The 20,342-nt window shown below is 50.7% G+C and overlaps 2 protein-coding genes across 3 annotated transcripts in view; both read right to left on the bottom strand.

Moving 5' to 3' along the window:
- The window catches only part of LOC131212041 (uncharacterized), a 7,454-nt gene extending 3,961 nt beyond the window's left edge, over nucleotides 1–3,493 (bottom strand). Inside the window, exons 1-4 of one of the 2 annotated variants that reach the window (XM_058205761.1) lie at nucleotides 3,352–3,493; nucleotides 3,116–3,255; nucleotides 1,604–3,019; nucleotides 1,335–1,489 (exon numbers count right to left, since the gene is read on the bottom strand). In XM_058205761.1, coding sequence (XP_058061744.1) covers nucleotides 1,335–1,489; nucleotides 1,604–3,019; nucleotides 3,116–3,201 — 1,657 coding nt within the window. In that variant the 5' untranslated portion in view covers nucleotides 3,202–3,255; nucleotides 3,352–3,493. The remainder of the gene's footprint in view (nucleotides 1–1,334; nucleotides 1,490–1,603; nucleotides 3,020–3,115; nucleotides 3,256–3,351) is intronic. The other variant, XM_058205762.1, reaches the window with a different exon arrangement.
- Nucleotides 3,494–4,394: 901 nt separating this feature from the next.
- LOC131208380 (neurofibromin) lies at nucleotides 4,395–20,225 on the bottom strand. Its single transcript, XM_058201114.1, has 11 exons — nucleotides 20,166–20,225; nucleotides 19,198–19,341; nucleotides 18,921–19,107; nucleotides 11,917–18,855; nucleotides 11,564–11,847; nucleotides 9,776–10,459; nucleotides 8,466–8,561; nucleotides 7,278–7,480; nucleotides 7,001–7,187; nucleotides 6,730–6,895; nucleotides 4,395–4,873 (listed from the first exon to the last, which is right to left on the bottom strand). Exons 1-11 carry the CDS (start codon nucleotides 20,223–20,225, stop codon nucleotides 4,752–4,754), a joined length of 9,072 nt encoding a protein of 3,023 aa, XP_058057097.1. The 3' UTR covers nucleotides 4,395–4,751.
- Nucleotides 20,226–20,342: the final 117 nt, after the last annotated feature.

The following is a 20,342-nucleotide window of genomic DNA, read 5'->3' as shown; positions in this document are numbered from 1 at the left end:
GCGACCGTACAAGTGTTCGTCATTATTCGTTCAGTGGAGGAAAAGCACGTCGGTCGGTATATCGAATGTGTTTGTGGGGGATTGAAAGGAAATGCATTTAACTTCCATTCCTGGCGGCCGTGGCCTTCAATGGTCGTAGCTTTCTCTGGGCATAGTAAAATAAGTCTATCCACCTACATAAACGATCGCAGTTGAGTTTCATGAATCTGTTGAAGAATGTTTGACGTTTTGCGAAGCTTTGTTTGAAACTTTGGCAAAGCTTTAAACTCATCTCCCTTTTCCGGAGATTACTGTTTTGTTGCAGCCTCGTTAATTTGTAATTTGTAGATAGTAGCTATGGTTCATTTGATACTTTAAGTATCGTAGTTTTTTTCATCTTCCACATCATTGTGTTTCATGTTTGTTTGCATCGATAAAAGGCCTGTGTTAACGTTGATATGACACCGATTAAAGACTAAAGTGTTTATCTTGGTTATTAGTCGGCAGCAATTGCAGATTCATGGAGATTTGGAGTTTTCTTAGTATACCCATTTAATTGTTGTGACGCATTGGTTCAATTTCATAGAATCTAAGTAGCACATTTTGCGCCAACTTTGCTAGTTATACCAGCTAATATCACGATAAGTCTTTTTCTGTTTTGATTTGTGTTCATTTTACAAAAAAATCTCTACAGTTTGGCAGTTTCATGGCTTTTAAGTACCATTTAAAATTGTTTACCATTGTATTGCATTTTTTCGTGTCACACTCATATACTCCGTTTACTGTTCAGTTCAAACGTTCATTCTCCTATTTGGGTCTCAACTACGATCGTCTTTTGTTCCTACATTTAACATTGCCCAAGGGTGACTAGGATAAAGTATGTTGAAATTAAGTGTTGACACTACAAGGAGATATTTTTCCATCAAAACGAGTCCATCGTTATGGCGCGCGGAGTTTTCATGTTCGAGTTTCTTCTCGGTTCTTTGGTACCATCATATCACAGGATTGTTTCTTTGCTCAGGTGAAATTTGTTGTTTTGTCTTTCGAGTTGCTATTTTGTACGATTTCAATCTAAATCGGTAAAAATGAGCTTTGTAGGGGAGATCAATTCTTGGGTTAACAATATCTGGCTTCCTGCTTATCTGACCAATAGTTTCTTCCTTCAAGCGTGTATGTCTGCGGTATTTTATACACGACATTTTCTAAACAGTGTGGGTTTCACTTTTCTTTCTAAAACAGAAAGTGCACATTGCGGGAAAGATGAAATTCTGCTAATAAACCGGGAACGGGGAACGTGGACAATAAATAATGACAGATAAACTAAACAAAAAAATGACATCCGAATGGATACTTACCGTAGCCACTGTAGGCGGTTGACCGATCATCGTACTGCTGACTGGCGTAAGTATCGGTCGAAACCGCACTATAGTCGGTGGTCGTGCCGTAGGACTGACTATAGTCTTGCGTGTACCCGGATGGGTAACGCGTATCGTACGTGGTCGAGTTGCTACTTTCAGAACGAAACAAAGGGAATTGAGGAAGGTAGGACATGAGCGAAATGGGCCAAATTACGATCGGCTAAAGCAAGTCGAAAAGGGATTGATTTAACCGAAATGAATGTTACCTATAGTCGTAGTGACTTGTGTCGTACTCGGTACCAGTGCTCGGGTAGCCGGTGCTGGCCATTGTCGTGCTTCCGTAGGAGCTTTGGCCGTACCCGTTGGTAGCGTAGCCAGTTTGTTGTGTGGCTGCACTGCCGTATCCGGTCGAGCTGGTAGCGGCCGCCGAGTGCGTGTACTGGTGCTCCATCTGGGGCGGTGGAGCATGAGCACTCGGATCACTGTAGCCTCCGTGGTTGGCCATCGTCTGCGGAGGGGCACTGTACGAAGGTACGGGGGGTGCCGCAGAACCGTGATGCGGCGGCATTGATTTCGGGGGCAGCGCGCGGCTCGGCGGTCCAGTGTCGTAGCGGCCTCGTTTCGGCCCCGGTGGTCCGCCGGCTCCCGGAATTCCTCCGCGCTTGATCGGCGGAACGGCAGACGGATTTCCACCCTGGCGGGAGTCAAACTGTCGCGGAGGTGGTGGTCCCTGACCGTAACCACCGCCAGGACCACCTCCGCCACCACCACTGTTCTGACCGTAACCACCCATCGGATTGTAGGACGAAGGTGGAGCGTTACCATAGCCTCCGCCACCACCGCCTCCCATTCCGCCGCCATAGCCACCACCGCCGCCGTTCGGACCACCGCCGTAGCCTCCACCTCCACCATAGCTACCACCCCCGCCGCCACCACCACCATAGCCACCGCCACCCCGTCCGCGACCTCCACCCATACCGCCGCGGAACGGTTTCGGGCCCCCGTAGTCTCCGCCACCGCCACCATAACCTCCGCGTCCGCGACCCATACCACGCGACATGAAACCTCCGCCACCCCGTCCGCGTGACATGCCGCGCGATGACGAGTGGTACGGAGAGGACGAGTGCGTCGACTGAATCGACGATTCCTGTTGCGAACCCACCGTCGCCAAGCTGCTCGAGTCAGCCGTTTTGATCGTTTGTTTCGGCGACAGATGCTCTGTTTCGGCCGCATTTGCCGCAGCCGATTGTGCACCACCGCCACTTGAGGAGCCGCCTCCCGCGGAAGCATTTTGACCGCCACCACCACCGGACGTCGAGACAGCCTTGCCGGTGCTGCCACCGTTCGTTTCTGGCACTCCCTTTCCAGCGCCGCCTTCACCATTTTCCGAAGCGGCAATCGACGATGGAGGGCCTCCGGATCCGTTTGCTACCGACGCCGGGGGACCACCGCCCCCATAGCCTCGTCCGCCCATCGGTCGGCCACCACCGTAGGGACCACCGCGGGACATCGGTGGACCACCGCCTCGTCCCGGTGGGCCCCCCATTCCGCGCGGAGGCCCACCTCCTCGCATCATTCCCCCACGTCCGCCGCGCATCATCGGAGGACCTCCCATACCCATCCGCGGACCACCCATCGGGGGGCCACCACCTCGACCGCGACCTCTGAATGGAAATGGTGAGCTGCCAAAGCAACGAATAAAAAAGCAACGCAAACCGAGTCATTAAAACTCCAGGGCAGATTGATTCTGGTTCTGGGTGACCAGACGGACCACTTACCTGCCCCGGTCGCCGTAACCACCGCGGGGAGGACCACCCCGTCCTCGATAGCCACCCCTAGGTGGGCCAGACGACATGTCCATCATTTGTGATGCGTTTAGTGCACTAGTGACACCGCACGGGTGGGTTTAATGCTTAGCCTAGCACCAGTGAGAATAAAGAAACCAAAAAATCAATAAATCTATTCGAGAGCGACACGGACAGAACGGTACACGCGGTATCTGCGTCTTATTCACCTGGTTTTCACGCCTGTTTGGATGCTGCAGATGTTTGTACGGATAGGTGGCCGTAAATTCACTTAATAATACACGCTACCGAAACCACGGAACCACAGACAGTCGCCAAAGACACTTTTTTCACGGGACCGGTCGCGTTCGCCTTCAGCCTTCCAAAATGGCGTCCCGTTTTGGCTGCGATGCTGTGCTGCAAAACCTTCACCGGTGCAGTGGTAGTAGTGCGAACGTGCCACACACAGAAGAGAAAAACCGGCGCAGGGCGAATGCGTCATAGCAAGCCGCAGCAGGAACGGAGTGGAAAGAATACAAGAAAATATGGCGCTCGACATTTCGCCTGGCGCTGCGTTCGTGCGGCTCCTCCGGGCATGGCTGCGTGCTGCGTGCATTTGAAACGGACGGTTTCCGAGTAACATCGAAAATCGAGTGATTAATGGGATGCACAGACATTTATTGATAGAATCCATTTATAAAATATACATTTAATGCAAGTGGCACGCGCGCGGCCACAGTCTCTAAACATTGCTTTAAATTTAAAATCTTTCTAGCGAAATATATTCCGATTTCAAATAGTGTGCTGTTCGTTTCGTTACAAATTTGCGAGCCGATCGGGCTGTTGGGTTGGGATTCGTTGTTGTTGCGAGTTTTTCGTATGTTTGTGCTATCTTGTTGCATGTGATTCATTCAACCTTGCTCGTTGAAGCAAACAAACCCTTCCCTCTCACGGTGATCGTGGCCAAAAATGTGTGCGCATATGTGTTTCGTTTCTTCTATCTTAAGCTGAGAACACGAAATCACTCCAATCGTTGTTTGCTAGCTCAAAAACCTACTAATGTTTGTGCTTGTGGGACATAGTTCATCAAACATGGGTCAACATTTATGGCTTATACTGTAAGATTTCTAAACATGGTTGCTCTTGCTTTCCTGATTTTTGCTAGCCAGAGGCTCAAATAACATAGTTTAACAATTTCAGTTCTGGTTCCCCGCCGCCTCCCCCACTGGCTTCCTTGGTAACAATGCCTTTCCCCGTTCGGTACGTCAATCCCGCCGAAAGGACAATAAATATACGGTAACATGGCATGGCAGCAAACAGGTGAGTTTTTTACTACTAATGTGCGTGGTAAGAGGACACACCGAAAGATTTGGATTTCTCAGTGTGCAACTATAATCTAAGTACTAAGTACTAGGTCAATTGCTCTTGGCGGGTTTTCTTGTTGGCCAATGGTATGTGTTGGTTGGCGCCCCGCTCTGTGCTTCCGTTATCCGGCACGGCTTTCGTCAGGGGCGCCGACCGTCGGTGGCTTACGTGGCCGCTCGCTGGCCACCGGTTGCCGTCGGTGATTTCCCAGGGGAGCGAGGGTAGGCAACAATCGCCCACCGCCGGCACTCCACCAGACTTCCAACTAAATATTGTGCGTCGGGCTGTCTATGAAACGGTGCTTGGAGCCAGTTGTGCGCGCCTTACTGCAGGACGCCCGGCGCAAAGAACTGACGCTACCACTAAAGCCGTCGTGATCTAAGGATTCTGATGAGAACGCTAGGTGTTAAAGATGGAAAACGACCAAAACACGATCGCACGATCGGTGACGATCGAGCGGACACAACCGAAGGATCGAAACACGGGTAGCAAAATCAAAAACAAACCAATCGGACCAGTTTTCACACATTGAAGCGTTGAGAGGGACATGGCGAGAGATATTTTTCAATTTCCATCGGGAGTATTGATTCAAATCGAAGCAATGGAAAAAGATCAATATAGTTAGAAGAGGCGCAAGAGCGGTTGATAGCGAGAAGTACATATAGAAGAGAAGAGAGAAAGAGTGATACAGAAATTAGAGACGGCGACAGAGTAACATACACACAGAGGACTAAAAAGGAGATCAATAGTGAAAAGTTTGAAACACAGTAAAGGAAGGTGTGATAAGAAAAATAGATCAAAAGAATGTGACTGACAAGGACCAATCATTGGTGACCGGTCGGAAAGAGAAGAAAACATTACAACGAAACCATCGGGAATACACTATTTTTTGTGGTGTGGACATGCGTCGGAAAAAATATGCAAAGAAAAACAAACACACGAAATATTTTTCAGATCCACACAGTTTCTTTTCTATGGCTTGCTACACGAGGGTATTATTTGCTCGTTTCCAACTTACAGCACACGTCGGGGGCAAGTTCTTGTCGTAGCTCAGTGGTAGGGAGACAAACTGGGGACCGGGTCTAGGCAATACTGAATAGGCCCCTTCAACAGGTCCACGACTAAGACGAGTTACGATATTGGCTAGCTTGTCTAATGTCTAGGACTGCGCAAAACATAACTTACAATATAGTAGATAATCTAACAATAAATAGAGTATGAACGTGATGCTTCAGTAAAGTACTTTTATGGCATTGCAACGAGGCAAGGAAGATCGATTTGGTTCCTACAAAGTATTCTATCATGGCCCTGTACTACGGTTAACTATTTCTATCAAGAGAGTACTGTTTAAAATACATATTTATGTACGAGCTGTGCTCTATTAACTAAATAGCATTGGCATTCGCTTTCGCGTCATTTTGATTATGGCTTCTCCTAGGCACTGGATAGGTTGGACATTAAGCGGCAGAAAAGTGACCGCGTTGTAAGAAGATTCTAAAACAAAACATGGAACAAAGCTTAACGTAATCGATCGCAGTTCAGGGGCTTGGCTAGTCAGACCAAGTAGATGACATATTGTCAGTGCCACACACGAACAAAGAGTTACAAATGGGATGCAGATATAGTGAGAGGGAGTAGAGTTACAGTAAAAAGGTCACAGTAATATTGAAAAGGCATAGCTGCAGCGCAACCGCACTCGCGGCATGTACAAAAGAAGCACAACGACAAGATGTACAGGTACTATAGAAGCTTAAGATTTAACGTTCCTGCCCTCTGCTTTGTTCGGTCAAGAGATTTCCTCTGTAATGCAAGTAAAACACAGTAATACAGCGAAACACACAACGTACAATTCGGTAGCAAGACGTAAAATGGCGATCACGACGCGAACGGGACGGGGGATCGATCAACTAACGAATGGCGGATCGAGCCGACAGCCGTTCACAGAAAGCGGAGCGTCCGGTCGCGATCATGATCGTGTGGATAAATGTACTATGGATGGTAAATATATGTACGAAAAATATGATGAACATCGACATTAATGAAAACATAAACGAGGCCAAAACGAGTCTACAAATACTGATCCACACAGCGAGTAAATAACGATCGTAGCCGCCGGTAGAAACTACTCGACCAGGGCGGTCGGTGATTGTCGTTGCTACTGCGGCGGACAGTACACCGAGAAAACAGTGAAACAGAACCAAAACAGAGGAACATCTCGGTCTAGTATTAGTTAGAGGAGGAACCTTTGTCGGTCGGCGAGCCGAGAGTAAGGCTACTCAGGCTGGAGCTGAGATTGTACGGACGTGGTGATGGCGGCATCGGCGTGCTCTCCTCGACCGGCAGGCACGTCTCGACCATCGCCTCGAGGAAGTTGACGAACAGCTCGGACGACTCCACCATCATGTTGTACTGTTTGGGCCACATGAAACGTAATCGAGAGAAGTGCTTCCGTTAGATATGCTTCGCCCAATCATCGACACAATGGCAGTGGTACCACGCGTTAACCCGCCATACCTTGGTGAAGGGGCCAGCAAAGCGCCACAGTCCACCGAAGCCGCAGCTCTGGAGAAAGTGCAACGGTTGCTGACTGGCGTCCTCGCTGGCCAGCATATTCTGTATGATGCTCTGTACCGATGCCAGCACGATCTGATCGTTGGACACCGATAGGACATTATTCACCTTCTGGTCCAACAGCGAGTGGCTGTAGGGGAAAATAGATTAAATTCAGTATGTTTGATTCGGAATTCGGAAAAGAGTATATTTTCCTTCAGCACTAAAATGATCCACTTACATTACAGGAAATACTTTCGGAAACACGATCGATCCCTCCGCAAGGTACTGGTACAGGACACGGGTTTCTGCCTCATCGGTCGTGTACTTTACCAGGGTTGCCAGTACGGTCAGCACCAGTGCTTGGGTGGACGAGTCAGGTAAAACTTCCGGATCGAGCAGCACGTTGGATTCGTTCGAAACGGACGACCGTGAACCACGTTCCTGTGAAGGTTTCGAGAGATAAAAGTGTACGAAAGCGGAAATGAAATAAAAGTTCCGTGTCGGAAGGGCACTGCCTTCGCTGGCGGCAACGCTGCACCGAGATGGGCAAGCGCGCTGCGCTTTTCCCGAGCATTGGCTAATGGTCTAAGCACGTGTCTGATGTTCAGGTGAGAGAAGGTAGTGGTTCGAGATGTTAATCTCTAGCGCTAGTGTCTACCTGTAAGATTATATGCAACTGTTGCTAAAAAGAAAGCCGGCACTCCTAGGCGATACCAATTAACGCTAGCCTGTATCTAGCATAGAGAGTAAGAGAGATAGAGGTATTAAGAGTTGTACAGAACAATAGGGAGCTGTTCACGAGAAAATAGGGGAACAAAGCAAATACAAGTGGCAGTGAGTGAAAGAAACACTAGTGGAAGTTTCAAGATAGCAGAAGTGAACTATTAGTTTAAGAAATCGTATTTCAATATTTATGTAGCGTAAAAAATTGGGAACCGATAAACAAATGCGTAGTGCTTTGAATATTATTGTTTAACTATTGTGGTATACAAGTACGGCACTATTAGCAAACGGTGTTCACATAAGCAGTTTAGAGTAGTTTGCACATCTCACCGCTTCTCGCAGTGAATTTAACGGACCCAAAATCATACCTTGTCCAGGTGGAATCATCAGCACACGGTTGTGTAGGAAGATTTCATTTTGTATAAAACAAGAGAAAGCAAACGACGGGCCCTCTCGCTGCCCGAACACAAATTTGACGTGCGTTTTGGGAGAGTATACCAAAGAGTAGAAGACCGAAAGATTCGGAAAAACCGTTTATCAATAAATTGAAGAAAACAAAACAAGAACGGTGTTTAATACAGCGAGAAAATAGAGAAATAGAAGCGCTAGTGAAAGAGAGCTCAGTACAAGTGAACAACAGCGTAAAACAATTACTTTCGTGATTTCGAGAGTCATTTTGGCACGCATTACTAAATTCTGGTACCTTGTGACGATCGTCAATCCGCGCTGACTTAACCGGACGTTCTTTGGTCGTCGGTACGGAGAAGGATCGATGGGTTTTGAAGAGCATTCGTGCAATCTTTGGGTTGGGTTTTTGAGTTTGGATGTTCAGTTGTTAAAACACAGTAAGTGTTGGGTAAAGTAAGTTAACAATAGTGTTAAAACAGTTACAAGTCGTAATAAATAGTGATACATTTAAATGATACATCAACCCAAGGGATAAAAAAGATTGGCATTACATTAGTTTGTGTCATTGGAAACGATAATTGTTAAAAAAACATATTACACACAGGAAATAAAACAGATTTTCACAGTGAATGTCAAAATAAACCAATCGTGACGCGGTGTGGCGCGTGTGGCGGTTTGTCATCATGCAGCAGAATCATTAGAAAACATGTGGAATGAAAGAGAAATAGAAAAACACAGGTGAGCACAAGTTAAAGAGCAACCACATAGTGGTAACGGAAGTATTGCTTTTTTTAAATCCAGCACAAAGAACGGCCAAACGGGAAGGGTACAAAGGAACCAGGCGTTACAACATAAAACCACAAACCTAGGAACAAACCGGCCAAGAAATGTCGACGGTACGAACGTCCCCTGTTTCCAAATATCACAACTAAATTTATAACAAGATTAACATGACTAAAAATGCAATAATTGATCCACTTGAAGTGACACTGTTTTGGAATCTTCCTTCTTCGTTCCAATCGTTAACTTAGTTGGTTTAAAGGCACTGTCAAGCTGCCACGTTGCAAAATAGAGAATTCGGAAAAGAAACAACGTATAATGAAACTGAAAACATTTTTACGAATCACATCAGAAACCAGCACTCAATAAATAAAAGACCTGTAAACTAACCGCTGAGAGTAATAGCACACCGTAAAATTCGCATAAACAATCAACAAACATGGGATGTGTGGCACCAACGAGCGAATATGTCAGAAAAGTAAAAGGGGTACACCAAGAAACGGAAAATAGCTGGCGGAAATGCAGGACCGGTTCTCCCGGTGGGAAACTATAGAGAACGGGTAACAACAACAGAGGCAACAGAGAGTCAAGAGTGTGTCAAGAGATGATAGTAGAGTTTGCAGAGATATTGTAGAAAGATATAATAAGGCTTGCTGTTTGGTGGCAAACAACAATCGGGAATTTTGGGTTAGTGTAGGGAGCATTGAGCATTTTTTTCGTGGAATTCGATTTCAAGAGTAGCAAGTAGAGTAGCACAAGAATCCAAAAGACAGACTGGACAGCATTGAACAACAGGAACAGAAGGTAGCAGTGCGGAGCTCTTACTTTGATCGATGATATGTCTTGCAAGCAGTCGACGATAAAGTTCTCGGGTTCGTCCTTTGTCCCCTTAGCGGTCCCTGCGCCGGGCTCATCGTCCCCGGTCGAACCCGCCGGAACCGGGGCCAGAGTCGATACGGATGGTGCCGATGTTGGTGGTGGCAGTGGCGACGCGGCCGCATACCCGTGTGGGGTCGCTTGCTGTTGCGCAACATAAGCGCAGCCAGTGGTACTGACCACTGCGCCAATGCCACCACCAGCGGCACCGTACCCGTAGCTGGGCGTATGCCCCTGATTGAGAGCGATCAGTTTGGCCACGTTGGGATTGATCAGCATCATCTGGCCGTGGTTGACGGGTTCGGAGGAGGAGCGACGGTTCCGGAAATCGATCCGCTGGCTTTGGTACGCTCCGACAGCGGCAATAGCAGTGGCGGTGGTGGTAGTGGTAATGGAAGTATTACTAGCATTGGTAGGAATGTTAGTGTTGCTGCTCATGTTGTTAGTGCTGTTGTTGTTGTTAGTGCTGTTGCCTGTTGTAGTAGTTGTTGTAGCGGTAGTGTTGCTGTGGTTCATGATGATGTTGTTGGAAGGACCGTGAGTAACGAAAGAGGAATGACTGATCATTCCTAGGTGCGGATTTTGCGCCGAATCGAGACTTCTCCAAGATTTTCCTCTGATAACCACTGGTTCCTACAAAATCGGGCAAAAGGGAGGGTGGCATTGTTGTTTCTTCGTTTCTTTTTCGTTTTTTGGTTTTACTATCGCTATCACGTCCCGCCCCTTTTCGGCGTCCCGGGTGTTGGGTAAGAGTTGTGTTGTAGGTGATTCAGTTCGTTCGGGAGAGATCGTTATGTAGACGTTGAGTGTGTCATTGTTCCTGTTGTTTTATGAGTTTCGCAAGAACAACGACGATCGTTGCGAGTGGTACACATTTAACATGACGATCAACGTTACACGATTGCGAATGTATGGGGCTTGAGGGGAATTTTATGTACAGAAGATAGTGGCAAACACAAATACGAATCCTGTTGTGTATGTTGAACTTTATGGAAACAATTACCATGTATAATATGTACAACATAAGACATGTTGATGATTGTACCAAAAGTACACCAACCAGATCGTTCTACTACTCTATCGAGCATCAAAACACCGATCTACCTAGAAACAGAACCTAAACAAAGATGCGCAGGGTAATTTTGAACTTACCGAAAACGTCTAAACAAAACCAAAAATCGAATCGTTAATATTAAACGCGCCATCATCAACATTCGAACAATTAAATCAACGACAAAGCTACCTTACATTTAGATGCGAATGGTTTGTCCCTTTTTCGCTCCAACAGATGTGATAGGTAACCAACGATAAGGGACCATTTAGAAAGTTACAGAAAAAAGAGGAAGAGATTGATGGATGGATGAAGAATACGATGGATTGTATTTATATGAGGTCCTTAGCTTTCAACACAAGATATACGGGGGGTACAGTAACATTGATGAGCATAAGCGTAGCACCAAATAATACTGTCTGCCAAGTAGAACCATGATCGATGATGAATGCCAAAGTATTTTTTTCGTAATTTTTATCACAATTGTCTAAGCTGCCACGAACGACGAGTGAGCAGCACAACGCGACAAGCGAAACTGTTTGGAGCGACGGGGGGGGCACTACAAGTCCCATAATGGAGTAGCCTGCGCAGAACTGTGGAAAAGTGGTAACCGCCTGGTGGCCAGGCCAAGGCTCAGATGGGAACAGAGTGACGTAAGGTGCATCACGACGCATTGCCAAGCCTACCTGATGCTGTTGCGCTTTGTGCGATTGGCGAGCGAACTGGATGGCGGATTGGTCCAGCATGTCCCACGACTTTTGTCGCCGCACGCCGTGACCAGCGGAGCCGGCCGAGCCACCGACACCACTACCACCGGACAATGGCCCTCCACCGGCCGAGTTCGGGGCCGAGGGATCGCTGCTGCTGCCACTGCCCGAATCACCCGATCCTCCCGATTCTACTGGCCACCGAGGAACGGTGTGTTTCACGTGGCACCTCGAACGCACCTCCTCCGAGAAGCAGACCAGCGCTAAACAAAGACCCGAACAAATTGATGACATTGCTCCTCGCCGGCTTCACCACAACCTCTGTCACTTACCCGTCAAATAGGCCACACTGTCCGGAGTCACTTCAAATTTGTCCCGCCGATGTGGTTTCGCAACGATGCCCAGTAACATCGTCAGCACGCGGGACGTGCGCGATACGGTGGTCGGCGTCGGGTGACGGAAACCCTTCAGCAGGTGGCCTACGAGCGCAAAGTGAAAGTTCGACTTAAACGAAAGACCGACGGCATGATCGAGCTGCTTGAAGTGCCACTCGAGGGGTTCCCGCGTCGCCATCATAACGTCGGCAATGTTCTGGTTGTCGAACAGCTGTTGCGAGTTCAGGGTGTGCAGGTTCTGCTCGAGCAGTGCCAGCCCGGCCGCGTACAGGGTTGATTCGTCGAGCTGCAGCACGCTAACCGCCACCCAGAACAGTGCCCGATGGATGGGCGATTCTGGGCGCAGCAGTGGCTGTAAACGCGTCAGACACATCACAAGCGCCTCGAGCAGAATAATGTCGTTGAAAGACTCGAGCGCTTTGACGAGGATGCGCAGCAACTGTTTCACGTCCTGATCGGTGATGCTCTTCGAGATGCACCCGAATACGATCAGTGCCCGCGGTTGCAGAGCCGGGTTGAAACAGAACGCAAAACTCTTCGCCAATGAGGTCCACGTCTGGAGCCAGTCGCAGTCCGGAATGTCGCGCATGCATGCTTCCATAATTTCCAGCAGCGCTTCGGTGATCACCTCCAGCGACGGCAACGTTAAGCGTTCCCGATCGGCTGGTGGTGCCTGCGAAACACGCTCATTACCCAGCCACCGATCGTTCGGGTGACGACACGATGACCGGAACGCAGTGACAGCGGCCGACTTGACCTTGCTGATACCAAACAGCAGGTAGAACTTGGGCAGGGAGAATTCGTCTAGCGACAGGCGCAGCACGCGCTGTGTTTCCTCCGAGAACGATGGTTTGGTGCAAGTGCAGAGCGAGTGGATGATGTTGATCACCAGCCCGTGGGTTGAGGCACGCATTGACAGTGAGCCCGTGCAGACGAGAAACGTGACCGTGTGGAACAAGTACGGCAGGTGGCGAGCCACGTCCAAACAGTTGTTGAACGACAACATCAGCAGGTAACGGGCGAGGATCGCAATATCGTCCCACATCATGTGCTGCTCGAGGTACTGCGTCGGCGAGTGGCACGTTTTGTCCATCACGCGGCATAACCGGCCGATTACCTTCTTCGCCACGAGCTGCACGTTGGCGGACGCGAGTGCCACCGCCGTGTCGGCCATAATTTCGACCTGCGGCGAGCCGAGCCCCGAGCTGACGCTCTTGTGGATGAAATTGTCCAGCACCATGTCGATCAGCTCCGGGATCTGGCCGATCGAGCCCCAAATTTTCGCCTGAATCGACGGATACATCTCTTTCTGTTCGATCGTCAGATTGATCAGCTTTTCGAGGATCAGGGCCACCTGCTTCTGTCGTTTGCCCTCATCCGATGGTTTGCAGAAGCGCACCAAGTTCGCCAACCATGGTGTCATGTACTCGAGACACAAGTGCTTCAGCTCGATCGTACTCCGCTGAAAGCCTTGGATGCACTCCTCGAGAAACTCGAGCGTCAAGTGGGGCTCGTTGGTGGCCAACGTTTCGCTGACCGATTTGATGAAGATCGTATTGTTCGAGGGGATGCACAGACCCTGCGTTTCCAGCAGCTGACCTTCGATCTTCAGATCGAACGTAGCGGTCAGTGCACACAGTTGATTGTAGGCCGCTGTCCGCAGGTTCGGATCGGACGAACCGAGATTCAGGAGCGCCATGTTGAGCAGCGTCCCCGGCACATCTTTCGGGCGAATCTTCTGGTGAACCGTGACCGAGTCGGGTTGGCTGAGCTCCCATCGATTGCGGATATGTATGATCGCTTGCACGATATTATCGCAATCGTTGTGGATGAAGCTGAGCTGCGAGCTTTCGTTGGCGATCGAAAGCGTAAACTGATTATCGTCCACCAGGCACACTTCCTCTATCTCGGACGCGTAGTACACATCGTTCAGCAGGACCGAGTGGGCCAACACCTTCGTCTTCTCGGCGGAGGTGATCTGCAGTGCGGTCGGTCCGACTTTGATTGCCACCTTCGTGTCTTTGTGACTCAGCTTCAGTGCATTGTTGAACACCTTCAGATCTTCGTCAAGCGACAGTGTCGCCCCCGGAAGCTTCTGCTGCTCCGGATCGATCACATCGTTCAGTTTGGCAGGCGAATCGAGAAAGATCAGCTTCCGGCAGCCTTTGAGTGGGGCTAGTATGCGATCGTGAAACTTGGTGTACTCCCGCACCCATGAGTTGCAGTTGTAGATGTACGCGGCGTACAGGTTTTCATACGCCACCTCCGGAAGCACGTAGAACCACTTCTGCAGAAACTCCGTCCGGAAGCGGTTGTCTGAGCAGGTGTGCGTGAAATCGATCACCACCTCGAACGGCGAGTGACAGAATGGTTTCAGCGTGAGGATCACGTGATAGATCAGCAGATCCCCGTTCGTCTCGCCGATCTTGTAGCGACGTGCGATGTAGTAAAACACAGGATTGCCCGCCTTGCTTGTGCCGGCCTGATAGAAGATGTTCATCGATTTAAGCGTCTTGAATTCCTCCTTCTCGTGCATCTGATGTTTCACCATGATCTCCTCAAAGTTCGTCGACGACATGTCGATTGAGCTCCAGCGGGCGTACGAAGAGAACAGCAGGTGCGAGTCAACCGGCTTGTGCTCCGGTGGTCCCAGGTAGGCCAGCAGTGTCGCCATCTTATCGAACGGGCGCCTACCGACGGCCTTGTGATCGCGGCTGCTCGAAAGGTAGTCGCCGATTCGCTCTTGGTGCGACCAGAGCAACCGGTGCAGGGCCAGGACATTCGCGTCGGAGATGAAGCTCATGCTGTGCGACGTCTGATCGACCGTTTCGCAGTCGGACGCAATCTGGATGAAGAACCGTCGACCCGCTTCAAAGTGCGCCCGGAGAAAGTCATTAAAACACAGCATGTGCTGCTCTTTGGAGAACTCCACGTGGTTCGCAATGTTTTGCAAAATCTTCGACATCAACATCAGGCCACGTTTTATCTGGGTCGGTACCTGTTTGCCCACAATGCCGAGTTCCTGCGGGGATACTATCGCCGGATTGATGAAGCGCAAAAAGATGACCGTCCCAACTGCGCCGATATTGTTTTGCAGAAGATTTGGGAAGCGTTTGCTAAGTACCTGATACAGACAGTGGCACATCGAGCGTAGCTGCGGTGGGAAGCGATCGGCCGAGTTGACGATCGCATCAAACACTTTCTGCGTGAGGGCGATCAGGTTTTTCCGGTTCACCTCGATGTCTTCGCTCGGTTCCAGCCGGGCGGGGTCTACCTCGAAGCTACTGGTCGGTTCGTCCAGCAGTGGCCTTATCAAGGGTTCCAGCAAACCCTGCAGGTAGCTTGCACCGTAGATCTTGAAACAGAACGCCATGATTTTGCTGCCCAGTGAGTTCCCCCGGAACAGTGTCTGCATGCAGTCCGACACTTCGACCTCCCGGTAGAACATGTTCCAGAGCAGTGGCGAGAGGAGGTGCTTCGCATCGAACAACGTTACGAGCACGCGAGCCAATTCGTCCATCTGAGAGGTCGTCACTACCGACGCCAATGCCATCGCGATCGGTAGCTCCCCCTTGTCGCTTATCATTGTCACCAGCTGAACGAGCTGCTCAAACCGATCGGCCATCACCGATTCGGCAAGTGTATCGAACTCGGTACCCTGCTGAAGAATTTGTGTCAGCACCTCCATGAACGCTGCTCGCGTCTGCAGATCCGGATTGTAGCCCAGATCGATCGAGTGCATCAGACCCGAGTCAATGTTGGCACTGAGAAGATTCGACATCGCCTGAATGGTGGCGTTCCGCAGGGCTGTCAACTTGCCGGCTGCCACACGCGGCCTCGGCGGCATAAGCGGTGGATTGTTCGTATCCTTGTCTGCCTCTGAACCATCAACACAATCGTTCAGCAGATTCATAAAAAGAGTAAAGTATTTGAGAAACAGGGCACTCTTCGCATCCATCAGATCGCCCCGATCCGATTCCTCCGGCTGTAGTGGAAGTCCGCGCAATAGCGCAGCCACCGCTTCCATACACGCTTGGTCCAAATCGCGGGTAATGATCGTCACATCACCCGATCCGGGAGGGGCAATCTGATGGGAAGTACCCATCACCCAGTCCGTCAAGTATTCGACCAACTTATTCCGGAACTTCATCTCCTGCCGGAAGGCCAGATCGTCGCGACGTTTCATCATCACCTCCACCAGCTGGCAGAGCTTCGTCTTGATGTGGATCGCATGAACCGTCATGTCGAGGTGCCGCACGTAGCGTACGATCGCGAGCATCAGATTCTCGATGCTCGTCACCCCCAGGTGTTCAGCATTCGCCGGCTGATCGTTCTGATCTTTGCTCTGGCGCCCGTCCAGCACCGACTTCATGATGTAGATCGTGTGTTCGATGAACTGTGTATTAATGTCCGTCACCACCACTTGACCCTGCTGATCGAAGAACTTTTCCACGATCGACCGAATCTGATCGAACAGAATCGGGTACAGCTGGGCGGACATCTCCTGGCCGACGAGCTCTTTCACGTGTTTCTGAATTTGTGGGCCAAACTTTTCGTTGTTACACACCAGCAAACGCAACAGTTGGCCAATGAATTGGGTCACAGGGCAGTACTGCACCTCCTGGCTGCTACCGGGGCCAATCGATGATACGAGCGAACCCATGATTGGATGCATCGAACCACGGCCGGAACTGGAGCTCGAACCTGACAGCGAGGTGGTTGATTGCATTAACGATGGGCCTGGCGTTCCGATTGGTAGGCTGTAGCCCTGCTGCACCTGCCGTTGGTTGCGGGGTTTCTGCAGACAGACACCTCCGAGGGCAAGCAGAAACCACGTCATGTTGGCCCACTCGGTGATCTGTTCCTCAAGATCGTGCTCCGAACTCTGGTGGCTAGCCCTTCGCTTGCCCATGCTGCGGTGAAATACTTCTGCCTGTCCCTCCTCCGGTTTGCCCTTGGGATAGTTCTGTAGCAGCTTGCTGGTGACCTCCCAGTTGCGGAACGTTTCCTCCCAGGCCGGTTGCACACCGTTGACGCAGTGTTCAATCTTGCGCAAGAGCGACATAATATTCCGCTGCAACGTGGCCCTGCCGTGCGTATGCTCGAAGAAACTGTACCGTGATTCCGCATTCTGTGGCGATGTGAGTGTGGCCGAGGTGTGCGAAAGCTCCTGGTAGAGGTGATAGTTGGGCAGAATAAAGCCCACCGTGAGTTCGTCGGATCCGGACCGGATCTCAGCTTCCTCGCAGAGCAGACCGAAGCAAGAAAGAGACACCATCACAGCGTCCAAATCGACTGACCAGAGGTACATGAAAAATACTACCTCCAGCTTGATATGCGCCTGCCGGCAGATGGCAATTTGGCTGCCAACGTTGGCGTAGTCCTTGTGCCGCTGTAGGAACGTGTTGCGACAGATGAGTATCTCTCGCAGCCACTTTAGCACGTCCGTGTAGTTGGCAATCTGATGTTGGATCAGTTTTTGGGAGATAGAAAACAGAACCTGCGAGCTTACGTCCCAGAACGTGTTGATCGGTGCCTCCGGGTTCCACACCTCGATCTTGTCCGGCGAGTGAAGCGCCAGCAGCGCTTCCATCGCTTCCTGTGCCACATCGGGCATGGTGGGCTGATGGACGAGCGACACCAGGCCATTGATCAGCTCGAGTGTAGAGCTTTGTACCTCGTGGCCCGCTTTACCCAGGCTGTTCAACAGTAGCATCGGATCGGCGTGAATCAACCGTACCATCAGCAGCAATAGCGCCTTGTGAGCTGGCCCTTCGTCCGGCCGAGTTAGCTTACTTTGTGCATCTTTCGACTTCAGTGTCAGCGACGTGATCATTCGCAGCGGCGTGTGGGCGATGTAGCCCTGCGTGGCCTTGTTAAGCGTATCGGTAAACAGTCCCCGTAGTTCGCCGGACCGCGCGTACACGAGATCGATCTGTGGCCACCAGGGAAGCCGGGCTTGCGTGACAATCTTCAGCAGCGAGCTCACGATCACGAAGTGGTACGCTGGCGGAGAGTTTAAACTCAGGCACACTTTGAGCGCTTCGTTATTGTGCGGTTTGATACGAAAGCACGACACCCAACAGTCGATCATGAGATCGATGTCCTGAAAGTTGAAACCCTGCCCACGGGAGAACGGTTTCGCCGGATTGAACAGCAAAGCCTTCAGATCGTTGATCACACTCTGCACGAGCTGGAAGGTCACATTGTTTGCGTCGTTAATGTTAATGTAGGTGGACGCTTTGCACAGCTTCACACAGGCAATGGCGGCCGACTCGGTGGATTGCTTCGAGGAGGCGTGCGCTCCGAGCCCTTTCTTAATGCCCTCCATGAAGTGTTTCTTTTTGATGTGCCGCGGCGAGCACGGTGCCCCGGTGTCCGCGTTCACGATCTCTTCCAGCACTTTGGGGCTCAGCACGAGCAGCATGATTTGCAGAGGCCAAACGGCCGCCCGGGCCTTTTTGTTCTCGGAGTACGAATCCAGGATGTCAAAGAACGTCTCGCAACACTTGCTCAGCTCTTCGTTCGGATTGCGCTGCAAGTCCTCGAACTCTTTGGGGTGGAACTCGATCCAGTTCCAGAGCGCACGCTCGAGCGAACTGAGCAGTATCATGTGGGCCGACTTTTTCAGCGACTTAAACTTCTGTATCGTCTCCGTCAGCAGCTTCGTCAACCGGTGCACGTCCAGATCGATGTGCTGGATCAGCTCGATGTCGCTATAGTCCGGATTTTCTTCCGCGCAGGTGCTCAGCTCCTGCAGACGGGCCGAGATCCGATTGAACACCGCTCCGAAGTGGTTCTGCGACAGCGCAAACAACACCTTCGACGCTAGCGCCTTCAGTGAGGTGGCATTTTGGTTATTTTCATTTGGTATATCTATAAGAGAACGAAACCCCATCAGTACACCGTTGGCCATTGGGCATCGTTCGTTTGACTCGTACCAATGAACTGACAAATCTCCCGCAGCAACAACTTCACATTCATAGCCTCCTCGAATCGGGCGGTATCCTTTGACTGGCCGGACAGGCAGCGCTCAAGCGTCTCGAGGATGATGATGAGCGAATCGTAGCAGCAGCGCTCCGGTTCGTGACCGCGACATGCCGGCGGCTGGAACTGTAAGACAATAAACTAGGCTCAGGTTTCCAGATCGGCGCCCTATCGTCGTGGTCGCGATGGAGCGGACAGGCGGACCGGAGCAGAGGGCCGGTTGTTACTCACAATCTCGTTGACACGCTGCAGCATTTTCGTGAGGCCGGATATGACTAGCGAGAAGCGGTAGCGTGAGATCTGTATCAAGCAGTTCATCGTTTCGTCAATGCTGAGCCGGGCCTGCGTTCCGTGCGGACCGGTACGATACGGCAGCTGCGAACGAAAATAACGATTAGCAATCGCACCGCCTTTTATTTTTATCCCATTCACAGGTTCAGTGATAGCAGCGATGCTATTGACCGTTTGCGTTCCGATTGCGGTTCATTCATCGGCTTCCTCATAATCGATCCATCACCGCCTGCTCAGCGCAAGTGCGTTCACATATGCACATGTCAACAAATCCATTCATGCAAACTGAGGAGCAGAGGAGGAGAAAACCAAAGACGCCGAGCCACAAACGCACACATTCACACGTTGGCAACTGTTGCTGCGATGCTGTGCCCCCCGCTGTCGTTGCGAAAGAGTTGAGGCGCGCAAAACAACATAAACATAAACAAACCCCCACCACCTCGACCACCCGTGGGAGGGGATTTTCGCCACCCACCCGACCGGCGGCACACGCTGGTCCACAAACAATACTTCCCCTTTCGGGCACGAGCAGCATCATCTCGCGGAACCTTACAAATGTCAGCCTGCACGGTCCCGAAAACAACAACAAACCCATCGCGGACGACGCGGAGAAACGGAAATTCATTCATGAAACGCCCCGGTGCGCCTGTCACGACCGTGCGAAAATCGCCATCAGAAACTGTCCCCAACGCGCGCACTCAAAACACAACAAACAACAACACAGGCACATACATCCACACACATGCGCGCATTCTGATGCCCCGTAGGCCAAGAGGCGGGTGATTGTGGGGAGAGACATTATCGATTTTTCCTGCTTCGCCTCCACGCACGCACGCAGGGGCACCCGCTGGTTTCCGAATGGGGCGCTGCCCCAACGGTGCGAATCGCTTCCTGAGACTACGGCGTACCTGCTCCTCGAACCGGGCCAACAACGAGTTGGCCCACTCGCCCGGTTTTTGCGTGGCCATTTCGTGCGCCGTTCACTGCCCGCTGGTGGCTCGGTTTACAACATTTTCACACTTGGCTCACGGAGCGTACGCAGTTTCGTGACCGTTCAGCACCAGACTTTGGGGAAAAATTTTCAC

This window comes from Anopheles bellator, chromosome 2 (assembly GCF_943735745.2).
Source record: "Anopheles bellator chromosome 2, idAnoBellAS_SP24_06.2, whole genome shotgun sequence".
NCBI classification, from domain to species: Eukaryota; Metazoa; Arthropoda; class Insecta; order Diptera; family Culicidae; genus Anopheles; species Anopheles bellator.
The sequence above is the reverse complement of the archived record's forward strand: the minus strand, read 5'-3'. Positions and strand labels throughout refer to the sequence as shown.

Bases quoted from the DNA above. Each gene is read 5' to 3' on its own strand.
- LOC131208380 (XM_058201114.1), bottom strand. From the start codon at position 20,225: ATGGCCACGCAAAAACCGGGCGAGTGGGCCAACTCGTTGTTGGCCCGG. The intron at 6,896-7,000 runs GTATGGCGGGTT...TGGCCCAAACAG, and splicing joins TTGCTGGCCCCTTCACCAAG to TACAACATGATGGTGGAGTC. The intron at 4,874-6,729 runs GTTCCTCCTCTA...CGTTCTCATCAG, and splicing joins CGGCTCGCCGACCGACAAAG to AATCCTTAGATCACGACGGC.